The 19,260-nt window shown below is 37.7% G+C and overlaps 1 protein-coding gene across 1 annotated transcript in view; it reads right to left on the bottom strand.

The window, feature by feature from the left end:
* Nucleotides 1-3,975: 3,975 nt before the first annotated feature.
* The window catches only part of STK33 (serine/threonine kinase 33), a gene marked incomplete at its 3' end in the record, with an annotated part of 29,897 nt that continues 14,612 nt past the window's right edge, over nt 3,976-19,260 (bottom strand). Inside the window, 7 exon segments of the mRNA XM_082317300.1 lie at nt 3,976-3,990; nt 5,058-5,168; nt 9,104-9,317; nt 9,319-9,344; nt 15,841-15,897; nt 16,504-16,604; nt 16,875-17,015. Coding sequence (XP_082173426.1) covers nt 3,976-3,990; nt 5,058-5,168; nt 9,104-9,317; nt 9,319-9,344; nt 15,841-15,897; nt 16,504-16,604; nt 16,875-17,015 — 665 coding nt within the window.

Here is a 19,260-nt window from a genome sequence, read left to right on the forward strand (position 1 = left end):
CCACAACAAACTTCCACCTTTGGAAAGAAGGTATTTTAGATGGAAAAGGGGCAGAAACTTCAGGAATCTTAACAGTACTAGCTGTTTTTCAAAAGTCCCTTCCAAGGTCTCAGTTAAACCAAACAGGGGACAAACGCAGGAAGAAGGTGCTACCTTGAACTCACTTCCACCAAAGCCATACTCTTATGAAAACTCCAGTCCTTCTTCCAAGAAAGTTCTTCCCGCCACACTGGTTACTCCAGCGCTCCTTACCAAACGGCAGCTTGCTAGCATAGGTTTGGCCACAAGCAGCTGCCTTGTCCAGAGCACCTTGGAGATTCCTGGTTGAGAAGTGAACCCTTAAATTCATCTCATGTGTTGATCCAAACGAGACTGTCTGCTACTGCCCTCTCTTTAAACTGCAAGCACAGATCCTCACCCCGTATAAACTGTCACCATTTCATTGGAGCCCTTGGTGTAAACTGTCAGCACATCAAGGTCAGAATTTGCCTCGAGTCATCTTGTCTCTCAGATTAAAATATAAACTGAACACAGCTCAGGTAAAGGCATTTTTATACCTGTGATAATAAATAAAAATATTCATGTTTGACAATACTCTGTCAAGAGCAGTAAGAGATTAGTCTGCCCTCTTACGTGGCACACACTGCTTATCCTCTGAGCAGAGTAACGATCCAGCAATTGTTTGTGGTTGTAGAAGATCTCCAGTTTAAATAGTGCCAGGTAGAAAGTGCAGATTAAGAGATTTTTCAGCATACTTCTCTCCCTCCTTCAGGAGTACACATATACCACTCGGCACCGCTCAGGACTAAGAAAATCACACACTTGTAGACTTTTAAATTTCAACTTACCCGCGAGGCCCATTCTTTCTCATAACAACTAAGTACTTTATTCATTCTAGTACACACCTAGAGGTCTACTCAGGCAACAAGGACCTTTTTTTGGTGCACATGATGTCAGGCATCTCCACTTTCTCTCATGTGAATTTACACACTAAAATTAATTTCAATTTCTTCCGCTGCTGACACTGACAATACAGGAAACACACTTCGGACAAGAAGAGAACTAAAAAAGAAATCCAAGTGACAAACACTGCAGAAAAGTTTAAAAATTTGGAATTATTTTACAAAGCCAAAGGAATAAAATATGGTCAGTATAATCACACAGCCATTCTGTAAAGGAAATATTTCCTGGTGTCTTGGCCCTGTGTCAATGGCCCCATCTTGTGTCCCAGTTATTTTTAAAGCAGGCTTTACACAGTAAATAAAGATGGAGGTGGGGAAGAGAAGTGAAAAAAAAACCAACCCACCAGTCTCCTCTTAGGAAAATAAGACTTAATTAAAAAGTCTGCCATTGCTCTGCACTTAATTAGGGCTAACACAGCTGTTAATAAGTTTCTGATTGATAGTAAACCTGATGTCTGCACAGAAAACTACTTACTCGGTTCAAAGATGCTGGTAGTTTCATACAGAAAAAAGATTCTGTTTTGTAATTATGCATAATGTTAATATTTGAAACATCCTTAAGGGTGATTGTACCTATTAAAATTTCATATGTGAAATGAGAAATAAATGAATTGGTGTTGCATTTTTAAAGGATCAGATTACTGTTGATTAAAGCTTTGTCTACACTTGAAATTTCCCAGTAGAACAGCTCTACTGGTGGTTGTAATAATAGGAGGACAAGCAGAGATAGGCTGCCAGCAACCGCTATTTAAATTACAATGTCATACAGACCTGATCTGTAATGGGTTATACAAGACTGTGGTTATAATGTGGCTGTAACAGTTAATACTGCTGACCTAGCTACTGTTACTGAGCATGTAATAGGAAAAAATGGAAGAGAAAAACAGTATAGATGCAGTCGGAAAGTTAGTGTTTGTCAGTAAAGCCGAGATACAGATCGGAGTATTTATCCACAACACGGTAATCTGAATGCTACCACGAATTCTCACCCTACTTGAGAAGTTAAATATCAAGCAACAGTAAGTGAAGGGGAAGATGAAGTGGAAGGACAGAGGAAGAAAGGGAAAGATGAGTAAAATTATTTGGAAGTAGAGGAAGGAAGCATTTGAGGATGGAAAACTTTATAGAAATAGGAGGGAAGAGAAACGGGCCTCTAGAGGAAAAGGAGAAATAAGAAATTCCCGTGCAATCTACTTTTAATTTTTCAATAGCACTCCTCCATGTAGCAAATACAGTGAAGAGACTAAAGTAAGCTCTGAGGGTTGAAAGGGAAACACAGAGAAAGGCCACATCAAAAGGAGAAACAAGAAAGAGATTTGAGGAAGAAGAAAAGAAATCTTTTGACAAATGAAAAAAATCAGCAGAAAAAATGTAGGTATTGAAAAGGAGTGAAAAAAGGCATAAAGAAAAAAAGAGGATAAGGAAGAAAAAGGAAAAATGCATGGAGCTTATTGTAAGAGCTCTGTTTTGTTTAACAAGAGGTTTAACGCTAGGAGCCACCGACATAATGAAAGTTTCTTCTCCAGCCTTTGGGAAGATGATGTTCTACTCTTCTGCAATTCCAACACATGCTCGACCGCTTGGCACCTCCCAACCGCTCCCGTCCACGGTCTGGCAATATCACCTTCAAGATACATCCAGCCTGTATCCTAATTCCTCACTCCCTTCTTTCCCTGACACAACTCAGCGTTGGGCAGGAGGCAGGTTACAAGCCGTGGATCTGACAGGCTGCTGCCCTCTTTCATGTGAGCCCACAGCCCTCCACTGTGCATCATCAAAATGCACTGATATGTCACGACAACACTGGACATAAGTGAGACTTACATGGGGCAACATAGGGCATACGTCTGGTCTGCGGCAAAAAGCACGAGGAGTTGTGGAAACAGAAGTGTACCCAGGCAAAACAGAACGACATACAAAATAAATCCAGGAGTGCAGAGGAAAGAGGAAAGGAGAATGAAATCGGAATAGGTGAGATCAAAGTCAAGTCTGTTGAGGAGCCAGCCTCAAAAGGTGTGCTCTAACCAAAATATCTTAAGATTGACAGAGCTGGGAAATGATTTAATACCTCAGGACAGGAGAATGCACCCACAACAAGTAAATAGTTCACTCTCTAATGGTAAATTATACTTACTGTGTTCTGCTAGTGCTGTAAAAATGACATAACCCTTTGATGTGAAGTAGTGCATTTTCAAGCTTCCTTGGTTCAAAAGAGCAGGGGTGGTAGAAAATGTCAGCATGTCTGCTGGGCTTCTGAAAATTTTATCTGTGTTACAAAAAAAGTGCATCTGGTAGCAGAATACCAGCACCCTCAAGACTGTGCCCCATCAGGGAAAGAAGCTTACCACTGTGTAACTCCAGTGATCAGGTAGGACTGCCGTGAGGGTGGCTAATGATGCAGCCACTGTTTCAATAGTGAGCCCAGACATGCCCTTCAAGCAACTGCCTCACTAAATGAAAAGAATGAGCAGTGCCAGTTAATAGCCAAGGAGACAGTTAGTCAGGCCACAATCTGACCTAACATTTTGGTGTCATGAGAACCAGAAAGCAGTCTGGACCACATCAAATAAAAACAGGGTGACTATTAGAGCTCATATGTGAAGTAGACTTTGCTACTGGGTAAGTGCACAACAAAAAGAGAGAGAAAGGACAACTTCCTGCTTAAAGTGAAATTCTTACTGAATTCTGACAGAAGAGCACAGAAATCTGTGACTTTCTTACACTCACTGCGTTTTGTAGAACACACCTTTTGTGCCCAGCTCCTCAACAGACTTGACTTTGATCTCCTCTAAAAAACGGAAACTAGAAGATTAATACTCCCAAAAAGGTGCCTGATTATATCACAGACAGCTATGTTCTTCAGTGAAAATGAGTGATATATTACCCTTTTAATATTATATGATGTCAAAAAGCTCTTACTTAGTTTACTGTAAATAAGATCTCTCCAAGTTTTCACATATGTACAGAGAAAGATTTTGGCCCTGTAATAGAAATACTTCACACCTAAATAAAATCAAGGCTGTAATGCCTGTAAGAGGAATTTCAATATTATTGTGAAGATCAGAAGATCTTTAAGTAGGTGGTGTCTCCTCAGACTGATATTCTCAGCAGAATTGCTTGAATAAGCCATAAGACAGAAGGTACGTATATTTAAGGAAATGTTTCCAGCCAGCCAGGGGTGTGTATATTTTGCTCCTATCACATACCACAATGACAGTCTACTGGTAACACCTGTCCTTAGAGAATGGCCTTGTCTTTGGAACAGTAAATCACATTGCAATTTACACATACGTATAATAAACCTAAGCTTAATGGTAGCTCATCCTTTTGAAAATGAAGATTAATTAACTTGTAAAAGCCATTACTCTAGCACCCGTTTTATTTAAAGAATTTAATCAACACACCAGAAATTCAGTAGCGAGCACCATAGAAATTCCATTGTACTTAAAAATATATTTCCTATTCGTCAAGCTTAAAATAAGTTCTGCTTAAAAATAAGCAATTGACAGCAACCTAAAATAGCAGTAACAAATTCCATAGACTGAAGCACTTGTGCTATAATGCCTCAAGCAAATTTATAAGCAATTTCCTAGCATATTCTCAGACTGTAAAGCATGCAGTTATCAGGAATCCCTATTACAGATTCTGGCCTCATTCTTTCCCCCTAAATGTTTGTGACAAAAGTAAAGAAAGTAAATGCAAGTAAAACACAGCAAAATGGATTTGTGAAAGCAAACTGCCTACCTGGCACGGTGCCTATTAGTATAGAACAAATAAATTACATACATTTTTATACAATTCTATAATTTGTACTCTGACAAAAATACTATCAGTGGATGTCCTCTTACAGGTTAGGAGTTCACACTGCTGTTAGATTTGCCTCAGTGCTAAAGGAAAGCTAAAGCTTTCTGATTAAAGGGTTCAGGAGAGTAAAGAGACAAACACTTCAGGATATATTTGTCCACATTTATGTCGTCTGCTCATTTTGGCACCAGTAATAGTTGTTTACTCGTAAGTTGTTCAGAGTTGATGGATGCCCTATGATTTCTTTTTGGTTCTGAGTGAGACAGCGGACTTCAGTAGGCTTTTACTTACCAGTTCTTGGGTGGATGGCACTGAGCACTTGTCCAGTTCTCCCTTCTTTTCTTGGAAATCCTGATTCCGCTTTAAATTTGGCACTGGAGATACTGACCTACCTGCAGGGGACTACAATTTAAAAAAAATAATAAAATAAATAAAGACTACAACTTTATAAACACACTGAAAAGGCGGGAAGAACACAGATATGAACAAAGCAGTGCAACAGAGAATTACAAAATACTATTCTAGTGTAACTCTACTGTACTATACATCATAAAATATGTAAAAATAAGATCATGCAGAAATAAAACAGCTTCATTATAACAGATAATTTTAATCTTTCCTGCAGTACACAGAGACAAGCTTCTTACCTTTAAATTTTAAATCCAATCTCTTTGAGACAGAACTTCCTTGCTTTAACAACTGTATATAATTTTCTTGATTTTAATCTTCACTAACTAGGCTTCTGAATCAAAATCACAGATATTAACTCATCACAATACTCAAACACAATTTAAAATGGTATCTTCATCTTACAAAAATGAGAATTGTATCTTCATGTCTCATAAAAATGATGCTCTTTGGTATTTCTTTCTGTGGTCTGCTTCATGATTAAAATTCAGCCAAGGTAAGATCAACGGTCTTCACTGGACAAAGTCCAACTTTTACTATAAGATTTATCTCTTCAGAAAACAAGACAAAACTAGCAAAACAGCTGAGTATTCCTCAGTATAGATCTTTAGTTGATAAAAATCAGTGACTTTAGTAATAATCATAATAACAATTTATACCTACTGAAAAGGTAAGCCTTTTGCTTCAGTACAATGACAAGAATTTCTTGACTTTCAAAAATATCATTCTCTAAATGCTCCTGCGAACACAAATAATATTCAGTACTAACAGATGAAGTAGTCCGATATTTTTAAAGCTTAAAATCACACTCCTAAATATATGCATAGAAACCCAAGTGTCTAAACCCTGGTCATCTCAAAGGGAAATGCTGGTTCCAGGGAAATATGAAACAGACGGTCTTTAATTACACATTATTTTATCTCTCAATTTAAACAAACTTTCAATAAAATGTTAGCAAGGGCATTTGATACAGTACTCACAACACTGTAAGTCTTGAGGGTTGTATTCTTCTTTCCAACTGTTGCAATTGGTAAAACAGATGTGCTACTTTTTTCCTTGCCAATCTGTGAAACAAGACTGAAGGGGCTGAAGCAGTCAGATGATGCACTTTGGAGGTTTAAAAAGGCCCTAGAGAACTAGCATCAATGAGGTAATTCCGAACAGGGCTCTATTTGGGGGAAAAGAGCAGTCCAGATAAGTGACAACACCAGTATGTTTATCATCACTAACATTCTTACACAGCTAAGCTCCTGGATATGTTCTATACGCACTTTTACCCTTGGGTGAAACCACATTTCTTTTCCCTTGCAGATCACAGACTTCAGAAAAGAAGAAAAAAAAGAAAAAAGGAAAAAACAGAGTGAGGGGAAAAAAAGTGAAGTGATACCCTTAGGGAAAAATAATCCAAAGCAGGTCCACGTGATGCTCAACTCAAACTGGCAGTTACAGTCACAACTCGGGAAAGCAATCTTGGAGCCATCACTGAGAGCTGTCTGGCGTCAGTGCCTGGGCAAGCGGTGGTATCCAGAACGCCAAATACATTTGCCATTGCTGAGGTGGTATTGAGAAGAGGACAATACCTACCATTTTCCTAAATATAAAGCTTTGGTGCCTCTACATCTTTAGCACTATGCACAGTTCTGGTCTCCACATCTCAAGAAGGACATAGTGGAGTTAGAAAAGGTACAGAGAATGGCAATTAAAATAATCAGAGGGATAGAGCACACGGATCTGAGAAGAGATTTAAAAGTCTGGGACTCTTCAGTTTGGCAAGAAGGTGATTGAGGAGGGATATGACTGAGATTTTACTTAATGACGAATGTGAGCTATTCGCCACATCCTGTACTTCTAGAAATAAGGGCCATCTGATGAACCAAGCAGGAGATCAGTTTAAAACAGAAAAAAAATATTTCTTTACTCAGTAAATAGTGCATTTCTGGATCTTGCAGTCATGGGCAGCTGCAGGGGCAGATGGTATCAGCATATTCAAAAAGGAATCAGACATATTCATTGACAACAGGTCCATAATGAATACTAGAAGGATTAGTTTGGGATGTATCTTCTAACAACCCTAAGGCCAATTCTGGATGCCAGGGTACTGCATGGGAGGAAATAGCCAGGCTTGTCTATTCTCCCTAAATAGCATTTCCTGTTGTCGCTGTCAGAGAGAGTACTGAGCCAGATGATCTCACCCAGTAAGTCATTTCTTACATTCTAGGGTTTTGTCTATTTTGCTATGACTTCCTATTTAGGTGATTTGGGGAAGGCATCCCACGTAAGTCTTCTAGGCATGGTGATCAACGGACAACTTAGTAGCAGGAGCAATCAGCTCCATACAGCAGTGCTGCACCTTGGGTATGGAAAGGTTGTTTGGGTTTCTTTTTTTTCACCATCACTATTTAAAATATTTGCTCCAAGTCCTGTTTTTTTTATCTTGTGTGGGAAATGAGGAAGAGAAGGGAAATATAAGCAAATTCCAATACAGGCATTGCCACAAGTAATTTGTGCATCCATGGTCCATACAGTGGAATCCAAAATGCAGTATTTGCCCTCTGTCTGTGGAAGGAGCTCTAGGTTTCTTTGAGTGATAGTGCTGAATGATGTGAAAGGAGGTATGAAATGATAGGAAATGAAAGAAAAGTTCTCCCTGAGAAAGGAACTGCCTGCAGGCAGTGTGCTCAGAAACAAGAGGAAACTGAAGTCTCCTGCAGCTCATACTCCATGCCTAGGCTAGCACAAAAAAAGAGCAGTAGCACTAGCATCACCACCTCTACCTCCTCAGGCCCCACTTCTGACAAAGAAATTTGTTTTCAATTTTTTTTTTATAAATCCTATCCTATGACATTCCAGAAACACTCCCTGACCTAACTCTTCAAAAGGCCCTAGGCTGAAGACCAAGCCTAGACATTTCTGGGCATGGTCAGCAGACAAAGTCTTAGGCGCCCATGGGGCCTGGAAGTAAGGATAGCAGTTTCCATATCTCCAGTTAGAGTAGCATGAAGCAGAATTTCTAGAACTTTGATTTTGGCATATGAAGTGTGTTTAACTCCTTTTTTGCATATAGACCTCTCACTTTTAATTCATACAGGAATATTCAGATGTAATAAATATGCATTATTACTCCATATCAAGAGCTCATTCTTTGCTAAGTAGCCTCTCTGAAAGCAGAAACCATCCAATGTAACAATGATGCTTTCAGACTGCGGCACAGCAAGCTACCTTGTGACTGGTAAGTCTGAGCGCCTTAGAGGTCACAGCTAATGCAGAAGCCTTAGTATTTGCATTATGGTTTTTCGTTGTTTCAGCTGAAGGATCAAGAGAGGCACTATGAGGAAAAATCATTATCTTAGGCAATCATCTGAAGAAATCAAATGACTATCCTAAATGTTAAACTTTAGACTTCAGTATTAATTGGGGGCTTATACATTTGTTGTTTATGAACAATTATTTCTCTTTTTTTTTTCCTTTTTTCCCCCCTCTGGAGATAGCATCACAAGATGGCTACTTACATTATTTAGAGAGCATATATACAAAAAATTGGCTGTCTTGTGAAAGCTTCCTCTTCAATGCCCCTAAATATTGTTATCTTAAGACCCTACAGTTTTCTTCCACATTCCTCCTCCCGCCTCCCACCCCATATGTACACATACACCCTACACCTGAAGAGAATGAACAGGAGACATTACCTGTTATGGACTTGGTATCTAAGTCAAAATGGTTTCTTATAGTGCACAGTACTTACGTGACAACTGTGCGCTGGAGAGTTCCCCTTACATCCCAGTACTTATTTCTATTCTTACAGTACATTAAAATGTTTCACCAGACATCAGCAATTTTTCTCTGCACTAGGTCACACTCAACATCTCCTAATTCACTGTCAATTCTACTTATCATTTACTTTGTTGTATATTACAACACGTAAACCTTACCTGCTTTGCTGGTGTGGAGGATTTGTTGCCCCCCTTCTCTGTTTCAATTTCTGCACCAAGCTCTATGTTACCATTGTTACTGGTAGAGCTTTCTTCTGCTTCACTGGTTTCATCCTGTTGACATGTAGTAGCAGGGTTATTTGATTCTTCTTCCATACTGCATTCCTCACCAATGTCTAGATTATTATTCCATTCCTCCATGAACTCCAGGACATGGTCTCTGGACAACACGTGTTTCACCCTAGATGTAACAGTAAATTTTATTAAAGTTTGACTTCAACAAATCTAGGAACTATTATAAAAATATAACACCAGAGTAATGGCCCTATTTGTTTTAAGCCATGCACTTTAATCCACACTCAGACACACAAAAAGAAGATATTTTCCAAATGCTGGTCATCTCTTTTGCAACCACAACTCTGCAAGCACTACTATGACTATTCTTCTTACCACAGTCAAGAGGGAAGCAGGTGATCTTTTCCCCAGAACTCCTTCAACTACAGACCCCAAAAATTTGCAAAGGAATTTTAGCTCTTTCTACAAAAGCAACAACAAGAAAACCCAAAGAGTTGGAGAAGGGCTCTGAGATTTTCCACTGCCCCTGCTTCTCCCCGTTTGTGTGTCCATCAGTGTTTCTTTACGTTACTGAGCAAATGAAGGTGCCCAGACAACACTCCCATTTTACTTAGCCTAATCTGGAATGGGTCGTACAACGATTTATGGGTCCAGAAGGAACAATTTTTCTTAGACTGCTCAGGCTTCTGTCCTCTCAGCTCACACTGAATGATCTGAAATAATTTTGGTTTTAATCCTTTGGCCATTCAGTAAAGCTGACAATTATGTATCTGAAAGTTTGGAGAGAAAGGCAAGTGTGTACTATATGCAAAGTTTATACACAACTCTGAAAACTGGAGTTGTCCTGTTACTTATTTTTAAGGGATAATATTTTGCATTAATACTACCAGTCTTCTGATGCTCTTAGAGCACTTCAGTAACGGCAGGGATATTTTTTTCTAATGTTAATTAATGATATTTAGTTAATAGGTAGTTTTTAATCTGCATTGTACAGACTGGTAAACTGCAACCCAGAAAATATCATTATAATGGCTTTTTCTGAGGTCACACAGTGAATCCAACAGAGGAAAGAGGTCACAGATGAGACTATTTTTAGAGTCTTTCCCCCATCTTATTAGTCTATCAATTCTTACTTCAAACTCCTATTTGTTTTCTTTTACATGAGGGCTGGTATTTAGAAAGTATTTCCTTTGTTTGAAATAGATAGCTATGTGCACATGTGTACCAAATGGTCAAGGAATAAACACTCATATCCACTAGAAAGGTAAGTTTTGATTTTGCAAAACAACCTCACCTGTTGCAGATGCAGATTTACATTTGTAATTATGACAACTGTGGGCATAACTGATGATACACATTTTAACTACCTCTTTTGCATGAACAATTATGTAGTTAAATATGTAGCGTGCAGTGAATTGTGCCCACAAAATCAGAGGCTGAGTTTAGGCCTTTTTAAAAGATTTAGGCCTTACAGAGTGCCAGATAATTGTGTACCACATAAAAGAGAAGAGGGGGTTTATTTCTTGACAGTTTTTAAGAAAATAGGACCATTTAAGTTAATTACCTGTGTTGGCTCATTTGAACACCTGTTGGGTTTAATTCACTAGCACCTGGTGCCAACTGCGAGTAAAAGGAGTGGAGGTATAGTAATTGACGATGTTGTTTCTCTTTCTTTTGTTTCCATTTCAGCTTTTCTTCTGCTCAATTTTTAGGAAGCAAACTTTAGCAAGATTCAAGACAAAAATGCAGAGATATCCAACGAATTATGGAAAATACAATAAAGTGTTTTCTGCATGAACACATCTAACATACAAAGTTTCAAGCCTGATGAGCACCTTCATGCTGTTAATCTCAGTGGCACATACACCAATTTAAAAACACCAAGGAGAAGGACAGGTTGAAGTGATCATTTTCAAGAGCCGTTCAAAGCATTAGTCTGGAGTATTTTAGATTTAGATTTTAGGGGACAAAAATTCAGTTATAGTGGGGGGGGGGGGGGGAAACAAAACAAACCAAAACAACATTTTAGGTAATGCTAGTAAACTGAGGGCAGGAAACTGTCATTATCAGACATTCAGAATCCAATATGCATACCACTGATGATACAATTAAAATGTTGTAGAGGTAAACAGAAGAACCTTCAAATTAGGTATGATACACAGTAAATGGAAGAACAAGATGTCTGGAAATACTAAAACCATGGGGAAAGTTGACAGAGCCAGAGAAAAGCCTTGATGCATACGGAAAGGGTCTTAGAGTTTAAAAACAAAACCAATGTAACTATGGACAAGGCAAGAAGGAGCAACTGTCTTGCCTGGTTTCTTGGTTTTTCTATACAGAAGAAAGCTAGAGACAATGCTTTTGACTTAGTTCAGAGAAATCTTGAGTCCAACCATCAATTAATAAAGGAGAATGATCCACAGAAATGGAAAATATAAACATAACTAAGATGGAATAAACTTAAAATGACAGTGATAAACCAACAAGTAATTACAGATAATATAAACAAAAGGGAACTTGTGTAATAGAAAAATATCATGGAGTGCAACTGCTGTTTGCTTCATTGAGATATGACAGCAGAATGCATTATTTTGCTGGTAGCAAAAATGTTGAAGTGGTTTCAAGTTCCACGTTGTGTGCAGAGTGAAGGTATGTGTGTATTAAATCCACTTGTGTAGGACATATTTTAGCCCTTACCATTCTTGTCAAATGCCTGCTGTACAGAATCACAGAAAGTGATCCTCTCGTAAGCCATCCAACCCGGATGGCATCACTTCAGTCAAGGGAAGAATAAAGCAATGCCGTGCTCTCACCCAGCACAACCCTTTGCTTCTAGGCAAGTTTACACTGTATATTGAGCCTGGGTCTCCTGCATCTTCAGCAAGTAGTCTGACCACTAGGCTGCCCCACAAAAGGTTGTATTTCTGCCAGTCACTAAAAGCAAGCTGTGATTCTTACTGCATTCTGTCAGGAAACTCATGAGTTGTGTCTGCAGGCAGAGGAACTGAAGCACTGACAGCCGTGTGAGTTTCTAAATCCTGATCTGTAACTCGGCTCCGAACTGCCCAGCACTGCCAAGGGAGGGAGGTCTAGGCGCACCAGAAGATCCAACTCCGCATAGCTGAGAAAATTTAAGATGGGAAGGTGAGAGGCAGCTTTGTTAAAGCGAGAGCTCTAAGCAGATTTCTTCTCAGAATCATTAGGCATCCTTAGTGCATCTCAGTCCTTCATTGGATCAAATTTTTCAAGTCCTCACATAACTTTGGAAACATGCTTAAACAATTTGCAGAACAGGAACCCACATATGTGCTTTTTGCTGAACTGGGGTTGTAAGTGAGGCTCCAGAGAATTTGGGCTTTAGGCATTTAATTTGCTTGTAAAAGTCAATTTGCCACCAAAACAAACAAGAAATCTCACATGCTGTACACATATTTTTATATTTAGGGTCTTACTTTTACTCTTGAGTCAAGCAGAATCATGTACCTGTAAATTTCACCAAAAATCACAGCAATAACATAGAATTCTAAAACAGAGTTCACCCTCAATGTGCTCAAAAGCTCTTCCAAGAAAAACAAAAATCAGTAGAGGAGAGGAAAGAAGAAAAAAAACAACCTCTCTACGTGAAAGGAAACACCACCTTCTATTAAAGCAGATCTAAGAAAATACCAAATCCTTCTCGTGGGAAGTGAAGAAAAAGAGGTTAGAATATTCTTATAGTTGAAATACATCACAATCCATACAATATATAATATTAGGTAGAAAAAAAAATGAATAGAGCATATTTTTTAAAATCTGGCTTAAAGTAATTGGAAATTACAGTATCAAACCAAAATATGTGTATCCATAAAACTGTTTATTGCAAAATAAGGTTTACCTTATATTTCATGAATATTATACTCAGTATATAAATAATATACTCCTGCAGATTATGCAGAAACAACTCATAGTGGTAATACAATCTTCGTCTTTCTTAGAAACTTAAAAATATTCTGCTATCCTGTCATCTTTTTTTTTTCTCTTACTTTTTAGCAGATGTAAAAAGTTAAATGTGTCTGGAAAAGTTTTAACTGGTATAAAGATCAGAATAATCAAAACTAGTAACAGAATTGCATTAATTAGTATTTCTGGTAAATAATTAATCATCAAGCCTTTGCATAGCCCCTGGCCAAAACTATATATGGTCTCAAACTGACAACACATAAACCTCCAGAGGTATCCACTAACTTGAATTGAGCTTGAGGTCATTTGTTTAGCTATAAGTACATGGTAACATTTAAATTAAAATTTTTATTGTTGAAGTATCGTTCTGGAATATAAAATCGCTGCTCCTATGTTTGAAATGCCAGTTTTAATCATACAGAATGACTTATGACTTCATAAATTTTTGGTACAGATGGTAGGGATTTCCTGGTGGGAGACTGTGGTGCCAAATGCATTTACTCCTATGCAGAAGCTCGTGTGTCACATGGCACCAAGGGGTTAATTTTTTTACACGCAGAATTCTCTACATGATAATGCACTTTCATGTTCCCCATCTGGCTATTGTAAAATCACAAAGGCTGTGAAGGCACAAGCATGAAGTAGAAACTGGTGTCCTGATTTTCAGTGGTACTGAGTAGCTGCAACTCCTGCTGAAGTAAGATGGGAGCCACAGGTGCTCAGTAGTTCTGAAAACCAGGCCATATTAGGACATCTTAATGAGCATTTGTTAAAGAATTCTGCAGAGGATCACTTATCACTTTAAGTCCCTGTTTCTTCTCTTTATACTCCTCTAAAAACCTAAGGCTTTTACTAGAAATGGAAAAATATTTAACTACCACTTCGAACACTGCAATATGTAATACATATGAAAACCATGAGCGGCATAGGAGAATGCAAATAAGACAACAGGGGGCTTCAAATGAAACACACAGATGGAAGGTAGAAGGTGCAGAATAACAAGGGAAACTCTCCTTCATAGGCTGCCTACTAAAGCTGGGGAATTCTTTGCCACAAGTAAATTTTTATATGAGTTTAAAGATACTTGGAAAAATTAGTGGAAAAAAGTCAATTGAGCTTTATTACCACCACTCTCTTTTGGTTCAGGAAACCCTGAGCAACAAGTGACGGGAGGTTGGTGTACTATTCCAGTACTGAATGCTTCTCCTGTTCTTATCCTCTAAGCATCTGTCCTCGCCACTGATCATGGTGTGAGAAAGACCTTGACATTACCTTGTATGACCATTCTGGTGTCCTTAGCTCCTTATACAAAATAAATCATTTACATCAATGAAACAAAAATGTTATTAACTAAATAAATAAATTGAAAGTGTCAGTACTGAACAGAAATGTGGATGTATTTAGTAGCAAAAATGCCAAACAGGTCCATCAGTATTCAAGAAAACAGGCATATTGGTTGAAAACATTTTTCAAGAAATTCAGCAGAAGCGCAACAGGACAGTGGGCACCGCGGATGCACAGTGCCGAGCCCACGGAGCAAGTTCACCCAAGTACCGCCCGCGAGCAGAGCGGCTGCACACTGTGTTCACACACCGCGGATCCAAAGCATCTAATGGTGGAGCTACTGCTCGCAGGCAGATGGCTGCCAAAGTCTCCTTTAGGACGGGAGAGACAGCAACCCACACCTTAAAATGGCACTGAAAGTCAACTCATGCTAACATAGAGATATTTTAAGGGACCAAAATGCCTCTTTGCAATTCTACTGTAATAGAAAACACTGTCTGGTCGCATACAGGCAAGGTTGAAGCATGAAGACAAGATCGCTGCCTGAAGCACTGCCTCATCCAGAAAGTTTCCCCTTAAGGAAGCAGCTTAAAACTGTGCTAGGAGTAGATCAGCTGGAGGAGCAAATGGATTCAGTGTATGTCCAGAGCTCATTTCTGATTGTATTTATTTCTGACCAAATAATGTCTGCAGAAGCTGTCCATAACAGCGGACTTCAGAGCTGGCTCCCTGGCGTGAGGGAATTCTGTCAGCAGTCTACGATGGCCATCTCTCAACATTTAGAAACATTCAAACTTGATGAAAAAATCTAAAATATAGTTCTACATTGAAACTAATGCTTAAAGGTGTCACCCATTTACTGCAAAAGTGCAAACGGAAGGCAACTAATATGGGGTTGCATTCGTAGGTATTTTATAGTTAAGATCATCAGTTTGCTACCTTCTTCTTAAATGAAGAAAAGCATTGTAAATTAAAATCTACTGTGCCCGAAATGTTGTATATTATGGAGAGAAGGAATGGTTTACAATGAACTATAGGATGGTCTTGTTACATGCAATTATGTTACCATATGGAATTTAGTCTCAAACTCAATGAATATACATGGTGAAAAGTCATAAAAATCACATGGATGGTAGTTTTCCATATCTTCAGTTTCATGCAGCAAGGACAGCATGGTACCCATAGTATGGCAGGGCAGAACTGGATGAAAATTGTTTCATTTCTCAGACCATTGTAGAGTTACACATTTGCTTGTGGCTATTCTCCCACACACAAGAATGCACTGAAACTTTGAAAAAAAAGCTTCTTGTTCAGCTCTACTCAGTTAGCAGTAAAGAAGAAAGATGTATGCTAGTCCAGAATGTTTTTTTTGTAGATGAAGGTGTGAGGCAAAACCAGTGGTCCATTTTGAATACAGAGCTATTTATCCTCCCACATACCGGAATATCTTTCAGCCATTCATAGGCGTTTCTCTTTCTAGATGGCATTGAAGCCAGCTATGGAAGAAATTAGGGTTTGCTATCGTCAGTGTTGTCTTTAAGTAACAGATATATCCATTCCCTCTGCTTTAATTTCAACTATAAAATAGTGCAACTGTTTCATCAGACAGCTGATAGTTCAGTATTCTCACAGTGGTGAGGTCTGCAGCCCAGCCGGGAGCTGGGAGCTCACAGGTTCCCTTTCCAGCACTACAATTCACTTGCCTTCAGAATGGCCAGATTTCCTGGTAGCTCAATCTTCTGTTTTTAAATTTAAAAAAAAAAAAAAAAAAAATTATTATAGTAACAGGATCATTGTGAGAATTAATTAACCTAACCCATACTTCCATATTACGTCAAAACATACGGGAAATCAGGCAAAGTTGGTTTGGGTAAGGAACACAGTGTAAAGCTTCTCCTAGTTAATGGACTTATCAGAAGCCCATGGGATACAAGCAAAACATGTTAATGGATTTGGGAGATTTGAATAAGGCCCCTACAAGTGTTCTGTTGCTTAGGTTGTGTTTTTTTAAATTTTCCACCCTACTGGGTTCCACTGAGGCAATACAGGATCTTTATGTACCAAATAAGTAAGAGGTAGAACACAAGGTGAAGAAATTATACCTCCTCAAAACTCCCTGTTATCCACTGGTTATCAAGCCATTCATTAACTGCGATTTGGTGAGCCGGATCAACTTTCAGAAGTAGTCTCAATACTTGTTTTGCTAGGAAAAAACCCCACAACTTGACACATCTCATTTCTGCTAACAACTCATTTTCAACTGAGTGCTTTAATTCAGCAGAGAATGTTTTACTTACAATGCTATGAAATCAGTTCATAATATCATTTATGTCAATTTATTTTTTAATATCAGTTTCCCTTTTCAGAAAAAGCATACTACTTAAAAGAAAAAAAAAAAGATCAAAACTACTACATTTGTGGAATTCATTGCAATACTGTCAGCATTTATTTTGTGAGAGCATTGTGTACTTACCAGCCTCACTAACCGTTTCCCAGATCGGATTTTTAAAGCACAGGTCTCCCTTTCTTATTAGTTCAAAAAGCTTTTCTTCTAAGCTTGCTATAAAAGGTGTAAGAAAATTAGGGTCAGTGAACAGATACCTACTATTTTTCACTGGTAAGGCAAAAACTATATATTATGGGATCACTGTGAAATCAAAAAGTTCGCAGGACTGGGAAAGCTTCAGAAGAACTCTACAAAAGTGACTCAAGTTCTGAAAAAATGTGTGTCTCAGAGAGATTTAAAGGAAGAAGGTTATGAGGTTAAAAGGTGATTTAATCTTGGTCACTAGGTATCCACATAAGGAAAAGATAATTGATATTTTATGGATTTTTAAAGTAGCAGCCAAAGGTTTAACAAGATACAACAACTGAAGGTAGAACCTAGAAAAAATTAAACTGCAAATAGAGTATTTTGCTATTCTATAACTCACTCATCCAAATCACTTGGCTAACTGAAAGCTAACCTGTTGCCACCGTGTGCAGAAATTTTGTTTACTGCAAACACTTTATACTTACCATTTCTTTTGATTTCATGTCAAAGCAATATTTTCCATTAAACAATTCAACAATTCTGTCCTAGCAACCACACATTTCGGTAATAAGAACCATCATTAATTCATGTCCCACTGTTTTCAGACTAGTGAGCTAAAACTCCACTGAGTTAATAACAATCACAAGAACTGAAACAACAGCAACAAGATAAAACAGACCACTCTCAATTTAGGCATTTAAGTCCCAGTCAGCCGGCTTTCTGAAAAACAGGGTTTGGATCAAACACAGGTCATTGGCTCAGTATAAGAATTACTAGATAACTTTTATTCTGTAGCCTTATTTTATATAAGAAGTCAGTTTAGCCATACCTAGTGGTTGCTTGTGTCCCTAAAGTCAAGTGTACTGCTGTTCAAAATGCGATAAACTCACTTCCAAATTCTTACAATCTATGAAATATGTTCAATTCTCAGTCTAAAACTTGCTATTCTTCATTGAATAACAATAAATTAAAGCAAGTGTGATTCACAGAAAAATATAGAAGTGTATAATATCCTGTTACTGCTACACAAGATGTACTTTTCAGAACAAAAACATAAAGCAGAAAATACTATGACAAAACAAAACATCATTTTAAATTTTTTACTTCTTGTTCTGGTATCAAGCTGTATCTCCTTTAGCTACATAGTGTGAACATTACCTTATTTGGCCTAATCTAAACTAAGGTCTCAGCAGAAATAAGATAATAAAAAGCAAAGATCTCAGGAATGTCAGAAAAATTTTAAGACATACCCATAAGTGTACTTATTAAAAGTATATATGTTCATAAAAATATACCTCAGCGGCATTCTTGCCCTGTATCTATTTCTTGTTATTTTAAGTAAAATGAGTAAATGTGGTATCTGAATGTCTGTAAATTCAATTTACTGTTTCTGTATCATCTGCTTCCTTTATGCCAGTTGTATTCTTAGTGATGTGGTAACAATAAAAAAGGTAATATATATGAAATTAAAACAAAAGCATTCCTAAAAAAAATTGTGTTAATATAAAACCCAATGTTTAAACTTGCTTTGTATTTGGTTTTTGTGACTCTTACTGTTTACCAACAGAAGTATTAACCAGAAACATAAACTATAAATGTTTATTAGAGAATATACTTTGAAAGTAAATATTGATCTGTGTTCTACTAATCACATAACAAATGAAAAACCATATCATGTGATCTGTGTTTTCAATCAAAACTAATAAAGACAGATTAAATTTCTAATAGATTTTACATCATACCATTTGTGCACAACTGACATGGAAAAATTACATAGCATATACTTTCAAGAAATTAATACACCTTTTTGCGGCCAATTAAAACAAAAAAGAAGCTAACTTCATCAAATAAATTATTTGCAGCAAATTATGTTTTTAGATCTACTCCCAAAACACATAAGTAGCTACTGAAAATGTAATTGTCACATCCTAGTGAAGGACGCCTGTCACTTTACATCAAAGTAAAATATTCTGGAGTTTCATTCACATGGCTTTAATTTTTCATTTTAAGGTAAAACATAAAATTAATATTTTAGTGCATTTTCCCCCAAAATTTTAATCTCAAAATGTCTTCAACAAAAATTGCTGTTTTCTTTTATTCTCCAATTCTCCTTCCCAATCTCCCTCAGGACATAAATCCACACGGAACTCAATTTAAAGAACAGAAAATGGGAAGAATGCATTCATTTCAGGACACGATACTGTAAGTATTGACTGGTGACAATGCCCATTATGCTGTTATGCACAGAGAGGGCTAAATTCTCTCCAGACTAAGGCAGTAACAGACAACAGATAACTTCAGCTAAAGAAATCAAGTTAAGTAGGTG

This window comes from Platalea leucorodia, assembly GCF_965183815.1.
Source record: "Platalea leucorodia genome assembly, chromosome: 7".
Taxonomy (NCBI): Eukaryota; Metazoa; Chordata; class Aves; order Pelecaniformes; family Threskiornithidae; genus Platalea; species Platalea leucorodia.